We start from the raw sequence: 19924 nt of genomic DNA, 5'->3' as shown, positions 1-19924 counted from the left end.
CCTTTCCCCCGTAATCTACGCGTATGCTGTTAGTTCAATAACAAGTGTTGCTTGTTAAAACATATGACTAGTGAAACTCAAATGATTTTAGAAATATTTAGCCAAAGCCAAAAAGTGTTACTCTGTGCCCGCGCTCCCCCACTGCTTGTGAAAGAAGGGGGTGGGGGAGGGGGGCTTAACGTGAAAAAGCTTAATGTCCCAAAACGGCAACAAGTCCTTTTTACTCCCTGCAGGTCTTCATAATGGTAGGCTAGAGGAAGTGGGGGGAGGGTATGGGATGACCAGAGCCGTCTTCGCTGGAGCTGGACTATGGACAGACTAAGCCTATGCGCAGAGTTCCTGACACAAGAAAAAGTGTGTGGTCCACCATGAAAGCCTTATCCCTCACCCGCGCATCCTAAATGGAAAAAAGACTATACCATTATGTCATTATAAGACTTAGTTTTCTGTCTTTGACTTAGCCTATTTTATGGAAACAATTGGGAAGAACATTTGTGCTATTCAGAAAGCATCTTCTATCATCTTTCCAGGTGCGGTAATACTTTATAATAACTACACGCAATTCATCATTTATTAAGCCTTTGTTACTTATTAGTTAATGGTTTCTTCATCATTAGTAATTTCTTGTTCATACATAATTTATCATCAGTAAAGCATTTGTTCACACAATTATAAATGGTTTGTTCATTGTAAATAAGCCTATCCAAAAAATATGTTTGTAAGTACATGATTTATACTTAATAAGTAATGAAACAACCACTTAAAATGAAATCATTTTCTTATTATAAACCACTTGCAAACTATTACAAAATGCTTTGTTCATCATTTGTAAAGCATTGTTCCTATGTTAATTCTTATAAATAAAGTATTTGTACACACAGTTATAAATGGTTTGTTCATAGTAAATAAGCCTATATCTAAAATATGCTTATGAATTATTGTTAATACTTAATAAATGTTGCAATAATATTTTGTTGATGACGTAATATTTCCATTATTTAACAGTTGTTACATACACATGCACTAATGATTAGTTAGGGTGAGGATACATATTTTATAAACCACTTCCTAATACTATAATTCATGATTTCAGGAGTTACAAGTGGTTAGTTAATGATATTTTGTAAGCTTATCTAAAGTGAGGACTTTCTATGCCTTGTAACACATTTCCAAATGAGTTGTAAAGATTACATTCACATTCATTCATTTAGCAGACAAGCGACGTACATGTCAATTAAATTGAAGGCCATTGGCATAACAGTGAAAGCCGGGAATCGAACCCCGAACTTTTCAGGCTACTGCATGCTAGTCCTGCGCCTTATCCACTACACTACCTTGGCCCAGATAGAAACCCCTACAACTATGCAAGAGTTTCTGTTTTCTTCTACTACACACTGTTATTAAACATCTGTAAACTATTATTAAATGCTGTATTCTTTGTTTGCAAAGCATTATTCCTACATTTATTCTCATTTGTAAATCATGTTTACACACAGTTAAAAATGGTTTGTTCATAGTAAACATGCATATCTATATTATATTTTTTAATTGACTGTTGTAATATCACTGGGCAGAGGTAGTGTAGTGGATAGGGAGCCGGGTTAACATGCAGTAATCCATAAAGTTGGGGGTTCAAACCCCAGCGTCCACCTTGCCTTTTAATTTCATTGACATGTGTAAGTCGCTTTGGGTGAAAGTGTCGGCTAAATTAATAAATGCAAGTGTAAACTTTATAGCCTGGAAACCAGACTCCTTTGTAAATGTGTTGCAAGGCATAAAACGTCCTCACTTTAGATGAGCTCACAAAATATTATTAACTAACCACTTGTAACTCCTGAGTTAATTATGAATTATAGTATTAGGAAGTGGTTTATAAAATATGTATACTTACTTAATCAAAAACATATTATTGCATAATTTATTAAGTATTAACAATAATGTATACAAATATTTTAGATATAGGCTTATTTACTATGAACAAACTATTTATAACTGTGTGAACAAATGCTTTACTGATGATAAATTAGAAATTACTAATGATGAACAAACCATTAACTAATAAGTAACAAAGGCTTAATAAATGATGAATTGTGTGTAGTTATTATAAAGTGTTACCCTTTCTTATACTAAATAGGAAATGCAAACAATGACATGCCCAACCCTGGAACTGACTGACTCTCTGTCTCTCTCTCTCGTGCATGCGCGCGCTCTAAGCAGCCTACGTTTCAAATTATGGTAGCCTAAGGTAATGTTCAAGTTAGATCTGCTGCATGAAGGAGAGTGAGAGGAAACCCGTGTCCTGCTTTTATATTTGACAAATAGGTCCACCTCTTCTCACAGTTCCAATGATCCGAATAATGGTATATTTGTTAGTCAACTTTTCAAAATACATTCGAGGCTACACTCGAAACATTCGGGGCTGAAGCCCCGGCAAAATCGGCTGGTGACGCCACTGATAAGATATATAAACTCACGCTATTGTATTATCATATATGTTTGGTAATGGCTCACCTGTCTCTGATTGTTAAACTGACTTGGACTGACTTGGAAACTGCGTCATGGAAGCAGTAAGTCAAGTCGCATCAAAAATAGTAGTGGCAGAACTCCCAAGTGACAACTTGTGGTTGTTTGTGTCAACTGCAGTTTGTGCCATTTCTGCCGAGAATATGGTGTGCGCGATTGATGCAGGAAACCGTCCAAACTTAACTGATACCCACTGTAACTAAACTTTAAAATAACTAAACTTTAGAGAGAACAGAATACATAATATTGTTGTAGCTGAAACATTCTCATAATCCACACATTAATTTTAAGGAAAAGAGCATAATATAAAGAAAGCAATATCAGCATTTGTTTAGTTTCATCAAAACAGTAGTCTATATATGAATATATTGTATGCGACTTATATCTGAAAATGTATATATATAATTGAACATGTTTTTAAATGTTAATTAATTAACTGACATGAACCTACATTAAACATTACCGTCTACAGCCACGAGAGAGCGCTCTCAAATGTACAAGTTCTGTGCACTTTCAATCAGAGATTAGTGCTTGCACTATACCTGAAACACACATGCATACCTAAATCCTCAAATTATGGTTCGGGATTCTAGCCGGGCCTCATTCGGACAAATATAGGCCAGTAGGTCTAATATTGTAGGAGGAGGAGCTCATGTGTATGTAGTAAGTATAAGTATAAGTAGGAAAGTATAAGTATAAGAGGGAAATTTGGTCTCTGCATTTATCCCAATCCGTGAATTAGTGAAACACACTCAGCACACAGTGAACACACAGTGAGGTCAAACACACACTAATCCCGACGCAGTGAGCTGCCTGCTACAGCGGCGCTCGGGGAGCAGTGAGGGGTTAGGTGCCTTGCTCAAAGGCACTTCACCCGTTCCTACTGGTCGGGGTTCGAACCGGCAACCCTCCGGTTACAAGTCCGAAGCCCTAACCAGCCACGGCTGTCCCTCAAGCACAGGGACACTGAGGAGCCAGAATAAACATAAAACCCTGGATAGAGGGGCTCAGTGAGTGTGAAGTGGAACGTGTGCAGGTGGGTGAGTGTGTCAGAGGAGACGCTGTAGAAGGACAGAGTGCCGTCCGGCCAGTCCAGGTAAACTCCTACTGTTCTGGAGCGGGAGGAGGGGGCAGGTATGTCAGTGCGTTTCTTATTGTGGTGGACAGAGTAACTGTAATCAGGAGAGCAGATCAAACTCCAGGACTTGGCATTCTGTCCCATTAGGACGTCATCAACCCACCCTTTCCTCTTGATGCTTTTATAGGCCACAGATATCTCAGCTCCACCTCCACTCCACTCAGCCTCCCAGTAGCAGCGTCCAGTCAGACCCTCCGTACACAACACCTGATGCCTGCAGTCAAATCTGTCTGAGTGTTCAGGATACGGCTGCTGCTCACTCACAAATGTCACCTTTCTGTTCCCCTCAGAGAGAGAGAGATTTCTGTTTGCTGTGTTTGCGTCCAGTGTGAGATCACAGGCATCTGCAGACAAGAGGAGAGGAGACAATATGAGAACACAAACACACACACACACACACACACACACACACACACACACACACACACACACACCCAGCATTTCACAGTGGGGAAAACGTTTTCTCTCTCTCTTAAGCGAGTCTGTGTAGCACTCTAGAATCTTTGTTACACAAACAATTAATCAGAAAGGGTTAAAGCGGTAGTAATCAAGGATCTTTGAATTAATGTTTGAATTCCGCATTGCTTAGATCTTTATTAGGCGAATGGCACCCAGCCATCATCCTTGTCAGCAGCAAAGTGAATAGACTGCTAGGCTATTTATTTACCAACCATAGTCATTACAAACTGCTGCCTGCTGTTGTCCAGTAAAGACATGCAATTTAGTGCATATCATATTGAAAGTGAACAAGTGCACTCAGGTATGGGTTTATGCAGAAATATTTAGGCTATCGGTTGCCTAAAGCCCTCCTTACACTGACATGGAAAGACTTTGGAAAGATTTGCAAAGATTTGGAAAAGATTTTTGAAAGACTACAGTCTCAGACCCTCTCACATCTAAAGACAAGTAGTAGAGTTTTAAGTCACAGACTATGATTTTGCAATGACTAGGGATCTTGCAGGGTCACTATTTACAAGACTGCAACTAGATTCCTTTAAATTATTACCCATCATGCAATAGATAAACAGGAACTGAAACGATAGCCTACTAAACTCAGACTAAAGTCATATTTTCATGTTTCTGCAGCATTGTTTCATGCGTGACATCCCTAACCGATATAGAGTTGTTCTGTCACGTGGAAGAGCCGACTAAATATGTATAAGAAATGACAAATATTATAAGAATAACAAATAATCATATAGGCTACAGCTGTCGCCTACTTTGCCCCTTCCTGTTTGGTGTTGGAGAGAGGTCACTATTGGTTTTCATATTGTTCACGTCACTATTTGCATGAGCCACGACTCAAAAGACTTGTGATAATATCAAACATGTTTGATATTGTCGTAACAGCAAAACTAGAAAAAGACTGACTCCGACTGACTTAAAACCGCTAAGATTGGCCCCTTACACTTAACGATCTAGTTGACGGGAGCGCGCCGCGATTCCAGTACAACTCCCATGATTTCTGTCCGACTTTGGAAATTTAGTCGCTGACTGTGAAAACAGACCAAAATCGTACAATGTAAGGCCGCCATAACTTGTGTTAACCCTTTAGCCGCCAGGGTTTAAAAAAATAAATTGGATTTTTACATCAAAATTTCAAAAGGCCATGGCTTGTAAGTGGTCAGAGATAAAGTCCTACTGTAAATGTGAAAATCATTGAGTATGAACAGAAGTTTATGAAGGGGGTAAATTTACTCATCTAATTTGCATATTATGACGTCACTGGATGGTAACCACCGTGAATTATGCACATTTCAGTAAATACTAGATGTTGAACATATTTGAGCAGTTTTACTTTCTTTTTTTGTAATTTCACCAACATAACAAATGAACAGGAAAACACATGTGTCACATGTAAACCAACAATAGTAAACTATTACTATAATTACAAACCCTATGCTACTATACAATAAAGTAGCCTGGTCAAATCAGTTCCATATCGCGGGTGACTTTCTTCAGAGCTTGTATCGCACCCCCTCACTATTTGTTCACACAATCTGTCAATCAAATCACATAGTGGACAGCGGTAGGATACGGTAGTAGTCGAGAACGGTCGGGGAAGGAGAAGCAGAAGCAAATAATAAATGATAAAGTAAAATGTTATAAAAGACACTGGTAACACATGTGGCCTTGCCTTTTAATTTCGTTGACATGTGTAAGTCGCTTTGGGCGAAAGTGTCTGCTAAATGAATAAATGCAAGTGTAAACTTTAGAACTCATTTGTAAATGTGTTGCAAGGCATAAAACGTCCTCACTTTAGATTAATCATGAATTATAGTATTAGGAAATGGTTTATAAAGTATGTATCCTCACCCTAACTAATCATTAGTGCATGTGTATGTAACAACTGTTAAATAATGGAAATATTACTTCATCAAAAACATATTATTCCATCATTTATGTAAGGGATAATGTATAGAACGCCGGTCATTATGGAGAAAATAAGTCCCGACAGGGCGAACCGGACCCCGATGCGCCAGCGGAGGGGTCTTGTTTCGCCCTGAAGGGGCTTATTTTCCCATAATGACCGGCGTTCTATACATTATCCCGCTTATTATACGGCTACTTGCCAAAACGAAAAAATAAACTCCATGATATGTCTCTTTACACTTATTTGTTACCGTTTCGTCGTGGCTTTTGCTGAGAAACAAATAGTTCGCAACACACGCTGAACTTGAATCAAACATTCTTTAGAACACAGCTGATCAACCGTCTGCTTTCACTTTTGAATGAAGTTCCAAGCGCAAACTCCGTTGCCATTGACAGCGGTCATTCTTGTTTTCAGAGGTCCTTTCCCAAGAAATAATGACCGCTAGAACTTTCGGAAATCCCATTCAAGTCAATGGAGCATTCTACTTGCATTGTGAAGAGCCGTATAATAATAAGTATTAACAATAATATATAAACATGTTTTAGATATAGGCTTATTTACTATGAACAAACCATTTATAACTGTGTGAACAATGCTTTACTGATGATAAATTATGTATGAACAATAAATTACTAATGATGAACAAACCATTAACTAATAAGTAACAAAGGCTTAATGATGAATTGTGTGTAGTCATTATAAAGTGTTACCAAGACACTATTATTTTTAATTTGTTTGAAAATAGTTAGGCCTTCAGAAAAGGCGGTCTGCCACTGCTATCAACACATACACAAACACACACTCACACACACATCTGCAGACAAGAGGAGAGGAGAGAATATGAAAACACACACACACACACACACACATACACACACACTTCAACACAAACACACACAGAACACATTTGAACATCCTCATCAGAATATGGGGAACACACACACACACACACACTACTTCAACACAAACACACACTCCTACACACCCTGCCATCACATACACAAACACACACACACAAACACACACTCACACACACATCTGCAGACAGGAAGAGAGAACATGAGAACACACACACACCAAACTCAACACACACACACACCACATAAACACAAACACACACACACACACACACACACACCGCTACTCACCCTACAAACACACACACATACACAAACACACACACACCACTTCAACACAAAAACACTCTTATACACCTTACCAACACACACACACACACATACACACACACACAGCTACTCACCCTACAAACACACACACACACACACACACAGGCCATGTCAACACAAACAAACACACATGCACTTACTCACCCTACCAAACATAAACACACACACACAGAAACACATACACAGGACCACAAAGAACCACACACAAACACACACACAAACACAAACAAACACTGTCACACACACACACAGTCATACACACACATTGCTATTAGACAACCGTTCACACATTCAAGCATACCATGCTAAAACACGTGAATGTGAATGATCACAAATACTGAATAAACAATAATAAAAAATAAAAATATCTTACATTTCTGCAAACGTGGTCGTGCTCTGCTTAGAGAAGCATGGTCAGTTCTGTAAGAAAAACTAAATGTCACACACATGTACCATCTGACAGATGTCAACATTGCTGTTTTTCTGTTTGTGCCACCTGTGAAATATATGGTGATTTTTTTATCCCACAGAAAAGTCTGCTGCCATATGTTTCCCCTGATATAAAGTAATGAAGTAACTTTCTTTCCAGCTGTCTTTTTCACATTCAACCCACTTGTCCCAAGGTGCCACTTCAAGGCCCCTCTAGTAGAGACAATCATGAAGTAAAAATCCCTAACACTGTCTGTCCTGTACTAAGATTTGAGTTAGTGAGCAACCTGAGGAGTATAAGTATTAGGGAATGGCATGATTAATCGATGATCGATAGTTGATCATTAGGAATTTTGTCTATCATGTTAATTTGTTGTCGATTAAACTAACGTTAGTTCACTGCAAACACTGCGATGCAATAATTGCCTACCAGTATTATTTGTGCACGACCAATAAAATACATTGTTTCGATTTAACTCAATGAAATGAGATCTCTTCTTAATATTTTATATTGTCGGTTGGTTTAATACCTTGTTGTCAATGAAAAGTCATGACTGGAGGCATTCCAAGCATTCCTACGAATTTAATAAAGTAAATCATGCAATTGAAACTTAATTTAGGCTACTTGGCTACGCAATAAGGTTTCCATTACAGCACAGTGCACGTTTTAAATGAATGAAAGCGGCTGCCTTGTCTCACAATAAACAGCGGGTGAAAATCTCGACTCTTTCAATTACTATGAAATGTAATAGTGAGCCATCAAATACCCCCCCCCCCCCAGATGTCTGTGCTCATCAGTCCCAACATTGAGCAATTGAGCAATATAATCAAACTGTCCAAAAGTAAATTAAATCCCAAACCAAACAGAAAATCTTCTGTTTTTGATAGCGGTATGCGCTCCAAACGAAAACTCATGTCTCACAATAAAACGCACATAGTAATAAAGGCCTGCTCTATATAGCCTATGCCTGTCCCAAATAAAGCCCTGTGCTTTGAGCAGTCTAAGTAAATAAAAGACCCTGGCCATAATTTGAGGATGTACGGTAGTTATTTTTTTATGAGGCTTTGTTAAATAGCCTAATTTATTGTTATAGGCTAATCTCTCACCCTCTTTCTCGACTCCGTGCCTTAGATAGTTTTGAGTTACATTTTGACAAAACCTGTCAGATCTAAGCATTTTTATGTTTTTGGTTAAGTTATTGATTAACATGATTCTTTTTAAGAATTTATTATTTTGGAACAAATGAGGGTCTCTGTTTAATCTGAATGCCGGCTTGTATTCCGCTGCTTTAGAGCTCCGCAGCGCTTAATATCTTCAAGTTTAGCCTAACCAAATGTCCAGTTTAACTGCCACAAGTTATTCTTGTGATAAAGATAGGGTTCCCACTCTAAGTCAAATGTAAAATTCCATTCCAGGACTTTTCCCTGACAAAAAAAAATAATTTCCATGACTTACTATGGTACAATATACCAACCAAATATTTCAGAGCAGGAGATGAATAAATGGGCATTGAATAAACAAAGTTGGATTAACCACAACTACTTTGGGAAATTTGGTCTCTGCAATTATCCCAATCTGTAAATTAGTGAAACACACACAGCACACAGTGAACACACAGTGAGGTAAAGCACACACTAACCCGAAGCAGTGAGCTGCCTGCTTCAGCGGTGCTCGGGGAGTAGTGAGGGGTTAGTTGCCTTGCTCAAGGGCACTTCAGCCATGGATGTTGGCATAGGAAAGCAGTGATCAACCACTTCCCCTGCCCACATTTTTCCTACTGGTTGGGTAGCCCTATCCAGTAGGCCATGGCTTCCCTCAAACTACCTCTGAATAACAAATACACTTTCCAAAAGTGAAACTCCATTATTTAATGCATGATCAGGGACCAGCAGCAACACCTTCACGGCCCACCTGTGGGTCACGGATCACTTGTAGGGAACACTGAATTAATGATTGTTTGTTGTACAACTTTCTTTGGTTACTGTTGTTACTGACAGTGATTAAATTTGATGTACTTCATGTACTCCCGATATACAGAATTAATAGCCCCCCTGTCAGACAATCAGAAAATAATATTTCTTGTCTTCCAGAGATAAACAGCTCCCTGTCCTTCTGCTCACCTCCCTGTCTTTCTGTTCATCTCCCAGCCTGGAATCTGACAGGCATTCAAATTTGGAAAACAGTGATGAATGTTTGTGGCAAATATGCAAATATGCTCTCTCTGAACAGCTACAAACCATACAGAAAACTGTTTGCAAAGGTTCCTTAACATTCGGCTATGCTTTCGAATTTGAATGCACCTCTATATATTTTCATTATTAAAAATAGGCCTCTACACTCGGTATGGAGAAACAACTATGGTCTACACAATGGATACAATATCTAAATGTGCAACACTGAGGTTTCTCTCTGAACATACTTAAGTATCTCCAGTTTACAGACAGGATCCTCCAGTCTAGCAGATAACAGCTTCAGTCCTGATTCTCCAGGATGATTGTAGCTCAGATCCAGCTCTTTTAGATGGGAGGGGTTTGAAGTCAGAGCTGAAGCCAAAAAACCACAACCCTTCTCTGAGATGAAACAATCAGAGAGCCTGTGAGAGAGAGAGAGAGAGAGAAAGAAAGAAAGACAGATAGAGAGAGAGAGATATACAGACTGTAGTTAATTTAATATGATGACTGTGATGCGAAGTATGGAGGAGATATCTATTGAATTAGTACACTCTCCTGTTTAAACACATTTGCTTTTACAGTTGTCAACATTTGGCTGAAAAAAACTTCCTATCAACACTATACCTATTCAGTACCTAAATTACATTGTTGTGCAGTGGATTTTAAGAACAGGCATTATTATTATTATTATTATTATTAATATTATTATAATAATATGATTATTATTAATACACATTATATAAAATATCAATAAACTATAAAGCTGCTCCATGCTCTAAATAAATGTTCAGGTACCCTGTAAAACACACTGTAACGGATGCCAGCTAGCTTAGCTGTGTGTGTGGAATGTTGGTAAACCTCACTCCCTGACGCCTCAAGAGTGCTGCTGGCATGAAAGCTAGTAGCCTGGGCTTTTAGCTTAACACTTGGCTGTGATTTGCAATTAGGCACGAGGCCAGAGGCCAAGTACAGTGTGTTTTACATCAGTGTTTCCCAAAGACTGGGTCGCGACCCACAGGTGGGTCGCAGGAGATTTTATTTGGGTTGGTATTTATGTTGTCTAATAGGCCTAACTTATACCATTTAGCCTGGAAAGCTATCATTTTTCTATTAGGATAGTTTACCACAGTCACGGCCCTCTGTGCAATTTTGCATTTAGAATAGCTCTGAAACTGGGGGGCGAACACGTCGCAGAGGGGACAGCGTGGACATCTCACTCGCAAAATGAAACATTTCTGTGGGACGCCTGTCATGGACCTCACAGTTGCGAAATGCAAGGGACATGAATCAGCCTATTTGCACGAACATTAACGGACACCAGCTCTTCAACTTGACCAATTAAAATCTACATCCGTATACCGGACATGGCTATTCAATTTGCGTCATAGGCTGTAGATAGTTTCGATTGTAGATGCAGTCTTTAAAATTAATAGCAACCTCCTCACATTCCTTATTATTTCGGATTTAAAACGTTCAACAGTGCATTATATTAGGCTACAATTTAAATGGACATTTTAAACACTATTATTTCCTCTCATTTTTCACCTCGCAAACTCTATACTGTAGGCTACGGTAAAGGCGCATTATCTTTTGACTATTGCGCAAAAGCCTCTTGTTCTGATATTTATTCATTTCACATTCTTACAACATAGCTTGTCACAACATACACGGCCTTGGTATACGGCCTACAAACCAACGTTTAACTCCAGAGGAAAATGCGGATTCAACTTTCCAAATAAAGAAACCTCCACAAATAGGCTACAATATAACGACTTGAGTTACTTGCTATGATTACATAGGAATTGACGGTGTTATGGATCCATTTGTCTGCAACGCAACGTAGCCTACAACATCACTCTTTAGAAATACAGGAACAGCTTACTATGCAGAGTGACGACTGCGTAGCATGCAAGAATACCCCCAAGAAAAGTTTGAGAACCTGTGGCCTAAAACAATATGGTTGCATGCAGGTTGCATGTTAGATCTGAAGAGAAATGGGTCGCGATGGTCTGTCATTTTTAAAAAGTGGGTCCCCAGAAAAAAAGTTTGGGAAACACTGATCAGCAGTCTGACTAGGATAATTATAAAATGTAACCTACCATAATATGTGTATTTTGCAGTTAAAACTGGACAGTCCTTTGGAGAGAAGCTGAACTCCAGAATCCCCCAGATGATTGCAACTCAAGTCCAGCTGTAGCAGGGAGTTTGGTGATTGTAGAATTGAAGTAACAATCTCACAGGACTTATCTGTGAGTTTACAGTCAGCAAATCTGCAACAACATTCGACAGAATTATGACCAAACTCAACATACAGTATTACTATGCAAGGTTACTTTGAATCAAATCGACTAAATTTTGTGAAATGCACAGAAAATGATAGCTGTGTAAACAGTGTAGTCGGTGTGGCATTTAGATTTGCTGATTATTGATTGATTCATGATTCATTTGCTACCTGTAAGCAAGTAGCACTATTTTACTACATAGTCCTTCTGCAGTAACAGCAACAGGTCACATACTGAAGCCTACTTGTTAAGCAACACTAGAATTACATTGAAAGTACATTTACTCCTGGGTTTCCCGCTTATTGTTGTTTATGGTATCTGCCATAGGTTGGAGTAAGTCACACAAATGCAAGTCACAAGCAAGTCTCAAGTCTTAACCTTGTAACCCCGTCATAGCTTGGGCCAAGCAAGTCAAGTCAAGTCATAGCTTGGGTCAAGCAAGTCAAGCCAAATCATTCATGTTCATGATGTGAATCAAATTCATGAATCAAATTCATGATGATTTACCCACGTTTTCATTTTAAAATAAGCTACAGTACGCTAGTTATGAACTGCTGGAGTTTTATTTGTAACAAACAAATAAACATTGCATTCATTCAAGCCACATACATCTGAGCAGTTTATAGAATGAGATGAAATGTATACAAATGAAAATAAATGTATTTCAAGTAGACCTATTATAAAATAGCCTATTATTGTTTCAATATGCCTCAAATATTAAGTAAGCTACATCAAGTCATGAAAATATATTCAAACAGTTCAAGTTATACCTGTCACCTCGAGGGACCCAATAATGTGGAGAATGTAAACTAATCAATGAATCAAATGCTGCCGCCGACGTCACTGCCAAACTTTGACAAGCGCGATGGCGCAATGGGTTTTAGTAGGGTTTAGGACTGTCAGTGCTGTATCATATTATACATGAGCCTAACGTGAAGTAAGGTACTTTTATATGCTGATTGCTGGCAGTTAGCTAGGCCTACTGACTGTTGTTACTACTAGGCTGTAATGTATGGAACAGGGACATGTTTAAGAGGGAGGAAGAAAGAGAGGCGCTTACTTTAGGTTATATTAGCAACATTTTCACTAGCATATCAATATTAAACTTAGACAAGAAAATGTTTCACTTTACTATTTCACACATTTTAACCTAATATTGTGTGAACTAAAAAGCATAATAGATTCAAAGCCAATCCATGCCTTAACATGCCTTCAATTTGACATTAGGTTTCTAACACTAATAACTTCTGATGGATAAAAATCGACGTGGTGGTGGTTATGTCGCTAATTTGCACACTTGTACACTGCTGTTCATTTCTCCTTTGAGTTGTCAGATAAATCATCTGTGTAGCAAAGCATTATTATGTTTTGGTGTAAACATAGAGCCTTCCATATTTGCAAGTTAGCCTACTTCAGTCTGTCTCATTTGATCTGGCACTTGCTGTTGGTCTGTTGCATCACTTGGTAACAATGGTTTGCTTACATGACATATGCAACAGCACCTAAGCATATTCTCTAAAATTGTAAAGTTAACTCCTTAATATCTATGAAAAAATAAAAAGTCAAGTTGTCTCAAGTCTAAGTCAAGTCTCAAGTCATGAATAGCAAGTCATAGTCAAGTCAAGTCTTTTATATGTTGAAAAAGTTACATGTTTTTGTTCAAAATAGTTTTTTGCTTAAAGATGAACTGAACTGAAAGAATCAATGTTGATAATGTGTTGATTATGACAATTAAAAATAAATTACACAAAAAAGAAAAAATCAATACGTAGCCTTTTTTAAGCAACACAAACATTCCGTTTGTTAGCATTAGAACGCTGCCAGTTTCGATGACATCACTGGCATGGTAGGGCCTGAAAAGTTCTATAGGCAACAGCTGCAGCATATTATATATACACGAAAATTAGTAATTTTAATGGCATGGGTTACACAATTGAGCCTGTCTGACTACCACTAGATGGGGGACGATCAGTTTCAGGCTCCAGCTCAACCTTCAGTAGGATTATTTGGGTGAAAATTACTGTATGGGCGCTGCTGGAGCATGGACACTGCTCCGGAATCTATTTGTTGCAAAGCAGTGGCGAAACATAGGGAAAATGTTCGAGGAAGCCAAAGGAAAAAATATGTCTATTTATGTATGTGTTTATTTCGGGGTATACATTTTGCGCAGTAGAGCAGCACAACATACTGTAGGCCTAGCCTACAGGCCATGTAGAAAAACTGGACGAAGACACTTGTGACAGCAACACGCCCGCTGTCTCTGTATCCCTCCCTCCCTCACACATCACCTCTACATTAGGCCTATGCGAAGGCTACGGTGCATATACGAATACGCTAACACGCATTGTCACAGCAATGTAGGCTAACGCAGCCTGGATTACTGGCACTCGTAACAGCAACTCACACGGATGCTCTCTCTCCCTCCCTTGAAACTCTTAAAAACTTAGTTACTCCAAGTTGACCACAGAAACACGGAGGATTAACAAGTTTTGCTGTTTACTTTAGGCTTACGTTAATGGAGAGTTGGCAGATTTTTACCTTGTGGATGTTGATATTGCACGGGTCTCTTGGAATTAGCAGCTGTTTCTGCGAGTTGAACTCCCTCTGCATCAACAATCTGCTCTGATATGGTGAACAACTACCTTCAGGGTGATTAGAAAGGGACATTGGATTCTGTTTACAGACCCACTGTGGTTTAGTTACCAGCTAGTAAACAAATTATTATCGATCTGTGATATCGTCAAAGTCATGGTTTATACTCTCTATGGTCGGAGTGCTAGCTTGTGGAGTTTGACATAAGAGTGTTTCCAAGGTGTTTAGCTGCTAGCCCTTTCCTATAGGTTGGATAGTATGGTAGCCTATCTAACACTGGACCTCATCTGAGGCTACTTCGAGATATAATTTCAAAGGGGACAGATGGGCTACTGCACTTAAAACTTTAAAAGATTGAACAAACCTCCCCGGACTTTGTAATTGCGACCCGTGACTGGCATCGGTGAAAGAAGCTTTCGAAGTTGAAACTTAGGCTCCATGGCACAGGAGAGACTGTGGGCTCGCCCTTGAATTGAAAAAAGCTGGCCAATTACTGAGTTTGCGATAAAGTAAGCAAGAAAAGGTTTTTTTAGTTAGGATATGGCGAGTGAATGCCATTTATTCGTCCAAAGTTACAGACCAGTTTCCATAGTGCACATCTTATCAATAGTTTGAATGTTGCGTGTGTTCATTGTCAAAATAGCGTTCAGTACAATGATTCATGCCCAATTAAGTACCGCTGTTAAAGTGTTTGCTTTTGTTACACTAGTTGGGTTTCATTTTTATATGAGATTTCGTCTGTTTTATAACCCAGAAGGATGTACTTGGTATCAAATCATAGCTCTGAGTCTTCTCTTTCATCCGGCATATCTATCCGATCACGGGTCCGCGAGTATTTCAAACGAGAGTAATGGGTGTGCAGCATTGGTTTGTGTATGTGACGTTATTATTTTGCAGTTACTTCGTCTGTTTTTATAAGCCAGAAGGATTGATATACATGGTACCAATAGATAGCCCTGTGTCTCCTTTTTCATCTGATATGCTTGCCATATCGATGCGATCACGGGTTCGCGAGTAATTCAAACGAGACATTAATATGAGAACAAGTTTTCTGTAATTTAATGTTTACATATACAAATAGACATTATCTAATTAAATATGCGCTAATTTGCATACATTTTAAAACACGAAAACTGAGAATTGGATACAGCCAGGTTCAAAATTATGTTTTCATTGTGTTCAGATATTAGATGGGGGGGGAATTACAGAGGGATTTATGTATATCTACTTTTGTTATCCTGTAAATCAGAATATGCTGTCAATAGCCTTAAAAAATCGCTACAATTTTTGCTACATTTTTAGGCATAAAATGTCATGTAATGTCATGGAATAATGTATCAACAAACCCTTCTGTAAAAATCTTCTAAATATATTATTAGAAGACATAACTAGACATAAGTCTAGAACGTTTGGCGTATGTACGTACTTCTGAAGTGGAGATTTCTTGTTCAGAGTGGGAGAGGAAACTCATTTTGAGAAAACAGCCTTGAAAGACAGTCAATTAGATTCCGTTCTCAGCTAAGACTCGCCTTTGAACTTTCCTGATTGGTTGCTGATACAAAGGAAGTGTCCATATATGGATCACATAGCGTGATACAGGAAAAACAGAGCTTTCCAACGGTACTACACATGATATGTTTTGGATCATGGTCGCGGGAGTGCATGCAAGGTTAGACTAACTTTAGGCTAACTTTGGCTGAATTTAGGAGAAATAATACAGGCACGGGTAGACACAATATTATGAAATAAACACCTAAATGTGTAAATCAGACTTTTTTGTTGTAGTTGTGTGATAGAATACATACTAGCTCAAAATCTCGAAATTGACCAGTGCATGAAAAAACAATGTTTTCACCTGCCGTGTCTCGCCTTAAGTCTGCCAATCAAATGTTCTGTTCTGTAAAATTACACAGTAGCAATTTCATGTATCCTCACTCATGTGTGTATGTATGTATGTATGTATGTATGTATGTATGTACAGTATGTATAAATAAATAAATACATAAATAAATCCAGACTACAACTTGATGTTAATGATTCTCTAAAGTACATACTGAAGTGTTTCAACTTTGCGATGAGGATCCTCCAGTGTAGCAGATAACAGCTTCTGTGCTGATCCTCCAGGACGATTGTTGTTCACATCCAGCTCTTTCACACAGGAGGGGTTTATCATCAGAGCCAGAGCCAGGCAAACATAACCTTCATCTGAGAGACCACACTTGCTGAGCCTGAGAGAGAGAAAGAGAGAGGGAAATTATTTTATAATTAAAAGCCTGTACACACCAGATAGGTCATGAAACTCCAGAGTGAAAAGTCTTACTTAACACTATATCATGTCGTATGATAGCCTATGCCAGTGCAGTCGAACAATGGAACACAATCGGTTGAGCCCATCAGGTGATAAAAGTCTAGGTAGGTTGTGGCGTAAAATGACTTTATTGTAGGCTTAGCTGTTAGTTTGTTGTTCAGTGGAACATATTTATCTAACAACTGTCTCTTTTCCCCCCCTTCTATTTCTGTTAGGTGCCGCTTCACTCTGTTATTGTAGGATCAGGCTGACTGCAACTGCTATGGATGTAGGGCTGCTCGATTATGGAAAAAATGAGAATCACGATTTTTTTGGTCAAGATTGAAATCATGATTCTTCAAACGATTCTTTTTGAGTTTGAAAATAAAATGCATTTATTTGGCATTTCGGCAAAAAAAACTTACTGTAACTGAGAGTTTTCAAAATTCTTAAACTACACAAAATGTTCAAATAAAAAATAGAAAATGTTCTTCAAATTGAAAATAATGTACAAATAAATATGTATCCAGCTGTTCTGTAATTTCTATAAAACTTTCAATGAATAAAATAAATATACTAGAAAATCAAATAAGACAGAACAACTTAAATACACTTAAATTAACTTTCTTGTGTTTAGCGCATTTTTAAAGTTTTTTGTAAACAACACTCAACAAATTGCATCCAGTAATGGATTAAGGCTGGAAGGACTGGCCCGGCCCATCATACTCAGAACTCACTGAAATTAACTTGTCTTGAACTTCAGCATTTTCGGTGAATATGGCACATACTTAAAGGTTTTTTGCCAGAAACACCAGCCTGTTAATATGATCATGCTTCAGAGATGAGCGCAAGCAGGAAGCAATATTTCCACTAGTGCTCGCATTATACAGTGTGTTTGAAATGGACGCATTACACAGTATGAAATGGATGTCTGTACTGATGTCGTCAGGGTTGTGGTCTTGTCTTTTTGTTACTTTACTAATTCGTCGTAAGCGACTTTGTGATTACGTCTGAGGCAGGGTTGTGCACAATTCGAATTGCAATTCTGCTTCCTGTTTGCTACCTCAATTGAAATGCAAGTGAAATTCAAGAATTGAATTGGAATTTAAGAGCCAGTTTCAATTCAATTCTGGAATTTTGCACAAGCCTGGTCTGAGGTGATTGAACAAGATTGTTGCGTTGCCAAGGGGTGCAGATATCACGTTGTAGCACCTTTTGCACAAGCCTGTGCCTCGTCGGATTCTTCAAATCCGAAGTGTTGCCATACAAGAGAACTTGTTTTACCCTTTTTATCGAGCAAACAGGGCTGTCCTCCCTCTGCCATCTCGCTCGCGCTGTTTTCTGAATAAGATGCTGGTGCTGCAGGTCACCACACACACAGCTCGCAGGACCACGTTGGATGCTCCGGGGGAACGACTGAATTGCGCATGCGCGTTTCTTCTTTTTTCTTTCAGACAACGGAATATGCCAAAAGAATTGTTCCAACTCGATTTTATTAATTTGGAGATCGTTTGACCCAAGAATCGAAATTGTGATCAAAATTCAATTAATTGCACAGCCCTATATGGATGCTATACTGAATAGATGGCAGGAAAGCACAGCACAGGTAATTTTCTAGATGAAGAGTGAATAAATGCACTTGATTAACTGACAACAAGTTGCCAATGGTTATTTATGCAAGCTTGTGTAATCTAAACCAGACATACAGTGGGCAGTGCTTCGACTTGGCCAGCTTCACTCACGGTCCGCGCGTGGGATCACGCGGTGTCACGCGACTTTAATTTGTATTTTCCCAGTGAGACGCTGCAACAACCCAAACAACCGGTAGATGGCTCAAGTGAGCAGGGTGTCTCGTAAAAAGAAATGGAGCCTGGAAAACCCTACACAGACTTCACTACAGACTTTAGCAGACTGGTTTAGAAATAATTTAATAGCCAGAAATATGCCTGCCCTGCCCTAATAAAGAAATATTTGGTTAACTGCGAGTGAATCCCGTTTGCAGCTGTAGAAGAAACGCAGGACAAATTAAACATTCTGGTTTTCTCCGAGTGCAACGATGATAGACAGACATCATTTGGACAAAATATAGAGCATATTAACCTCCGTTGCTCAGCCAAATGCCTTCCTGTTACGTCCTGTTATCACGGAGTTACAGGCGATAAACGATTTTTGATGGTCACAAGTTTACTTCATTAGCGGTTTATTTTTTTGATTATTAAAGTGTTTTTCATTTAAAGGTTTGACTTTGTGCTTATTCAGAGCATTTAGTGCTCTTCCCAATCCCAGACGTTCACATTGCATGTTAGTTTGTAATGGATGCAACCGCGAAATAGGCTACGCGTTTGACGGCAATGAGTTGTTAACAGACATGAACCAAGACATATAGCCCAGCAGCAATCTAGGGACTGTTCGTTATTTATTGAAGGGGCCACCGGAGGAATTTTGAGTGCTTCAGTCAAAAGTTGCATGACCCTCCCTTGCCTGCTAGAAATTGTTCAATAACCGTCCGACAGAATTGTTAAAAAAGACATGACCCTCCCCTGCCAATTGTCGCTGTCTTCCGCCCGCGCTGCTTTGCGCCACAGCCAAACACTGTGATAACGTTCTTAAATCAATCTTTCCCGTGAGCTTGCATGCTACCAGTCCTTCCTTTTCAAATGTGTTGCGCATGTTTGCACAATTTCACAAATAATCATATGTGATTAATAATATGACAAATAATCCCTGTGCACGGGGACCGAAACAATGCATGCCAACTTTTTCCGTGTTTCTCACGTATTTTAACTTCCCCCCGCTGTCTTGCCGTTTTAATGTTTTCCCGTAGAATATCCCATATTTTAATACTCTCATAACAGCCCTGCCATCGGGCCTGTCTCTGTGTTGCCCTGTTGCTACCCCTTGCCCTTCCAACGAAACAGATGTCTTCAAATCATAGTTTTC

General features: G+C 38.9%; 1 protein-coding gene across 1 annotated transcript in view; it reads right to left on the bottom strand.

Annotated features, from left to right (window-relative positions):
• Positions 1–384: 384 nt before the first annotated feature.
• LOC143116912 (NACHT, LRR and PYD domains-containing protein 3-like) overlaps positions 385–19924 on the bottom strand; it is an 83827-nt gene continuing 64287 nt past the window's right edge. The window contains exons 8-12 of the mRNA XM_076278285.1: positions 11923–12093; positions 10072–10245; positions 7596–7642; positions 3459–4005; positions 385–397 (exon numbers count right to left, since the gene is read on the bottom strand). Of these exons, the coding sequence (XP_076134400.1) occupies positions 385–397; positions 3459–4005; positions 7596–7642; positions 10072–10245; positions 11923–12093 (952 nt within the window). The remainder of the gene's footprint in view (positions 398–3458; positions 4006–7595; positions 7643–10071; positions 10246–11922; positions 12094–19924) is intronic.

Source organism: Alosa pseudoharengus, unplaced genomic scaffold, assembly GCF_046254945.1.
Source record: "Alosa pseudoharengus isolate Yale_2024_CS ecotype anadromous, Long Island Sound unplaced genomic scaffold, YU_APseudo_1.1 YU_APseudo_1.1_scf_1, whole genome shotgun sequence".
Lineage (NCBI taxonomy): Eukaryota > Metazoa > Chordata > Actinopteri > Clupeiformes > Clupeidae > Alosa > Alosa pseudoharengus.
The sequence above is the reverse complement of the archived record's forward strand: the minus strand, read 5'-3'. Positions and strand labels throughout refer to the sequence as shown.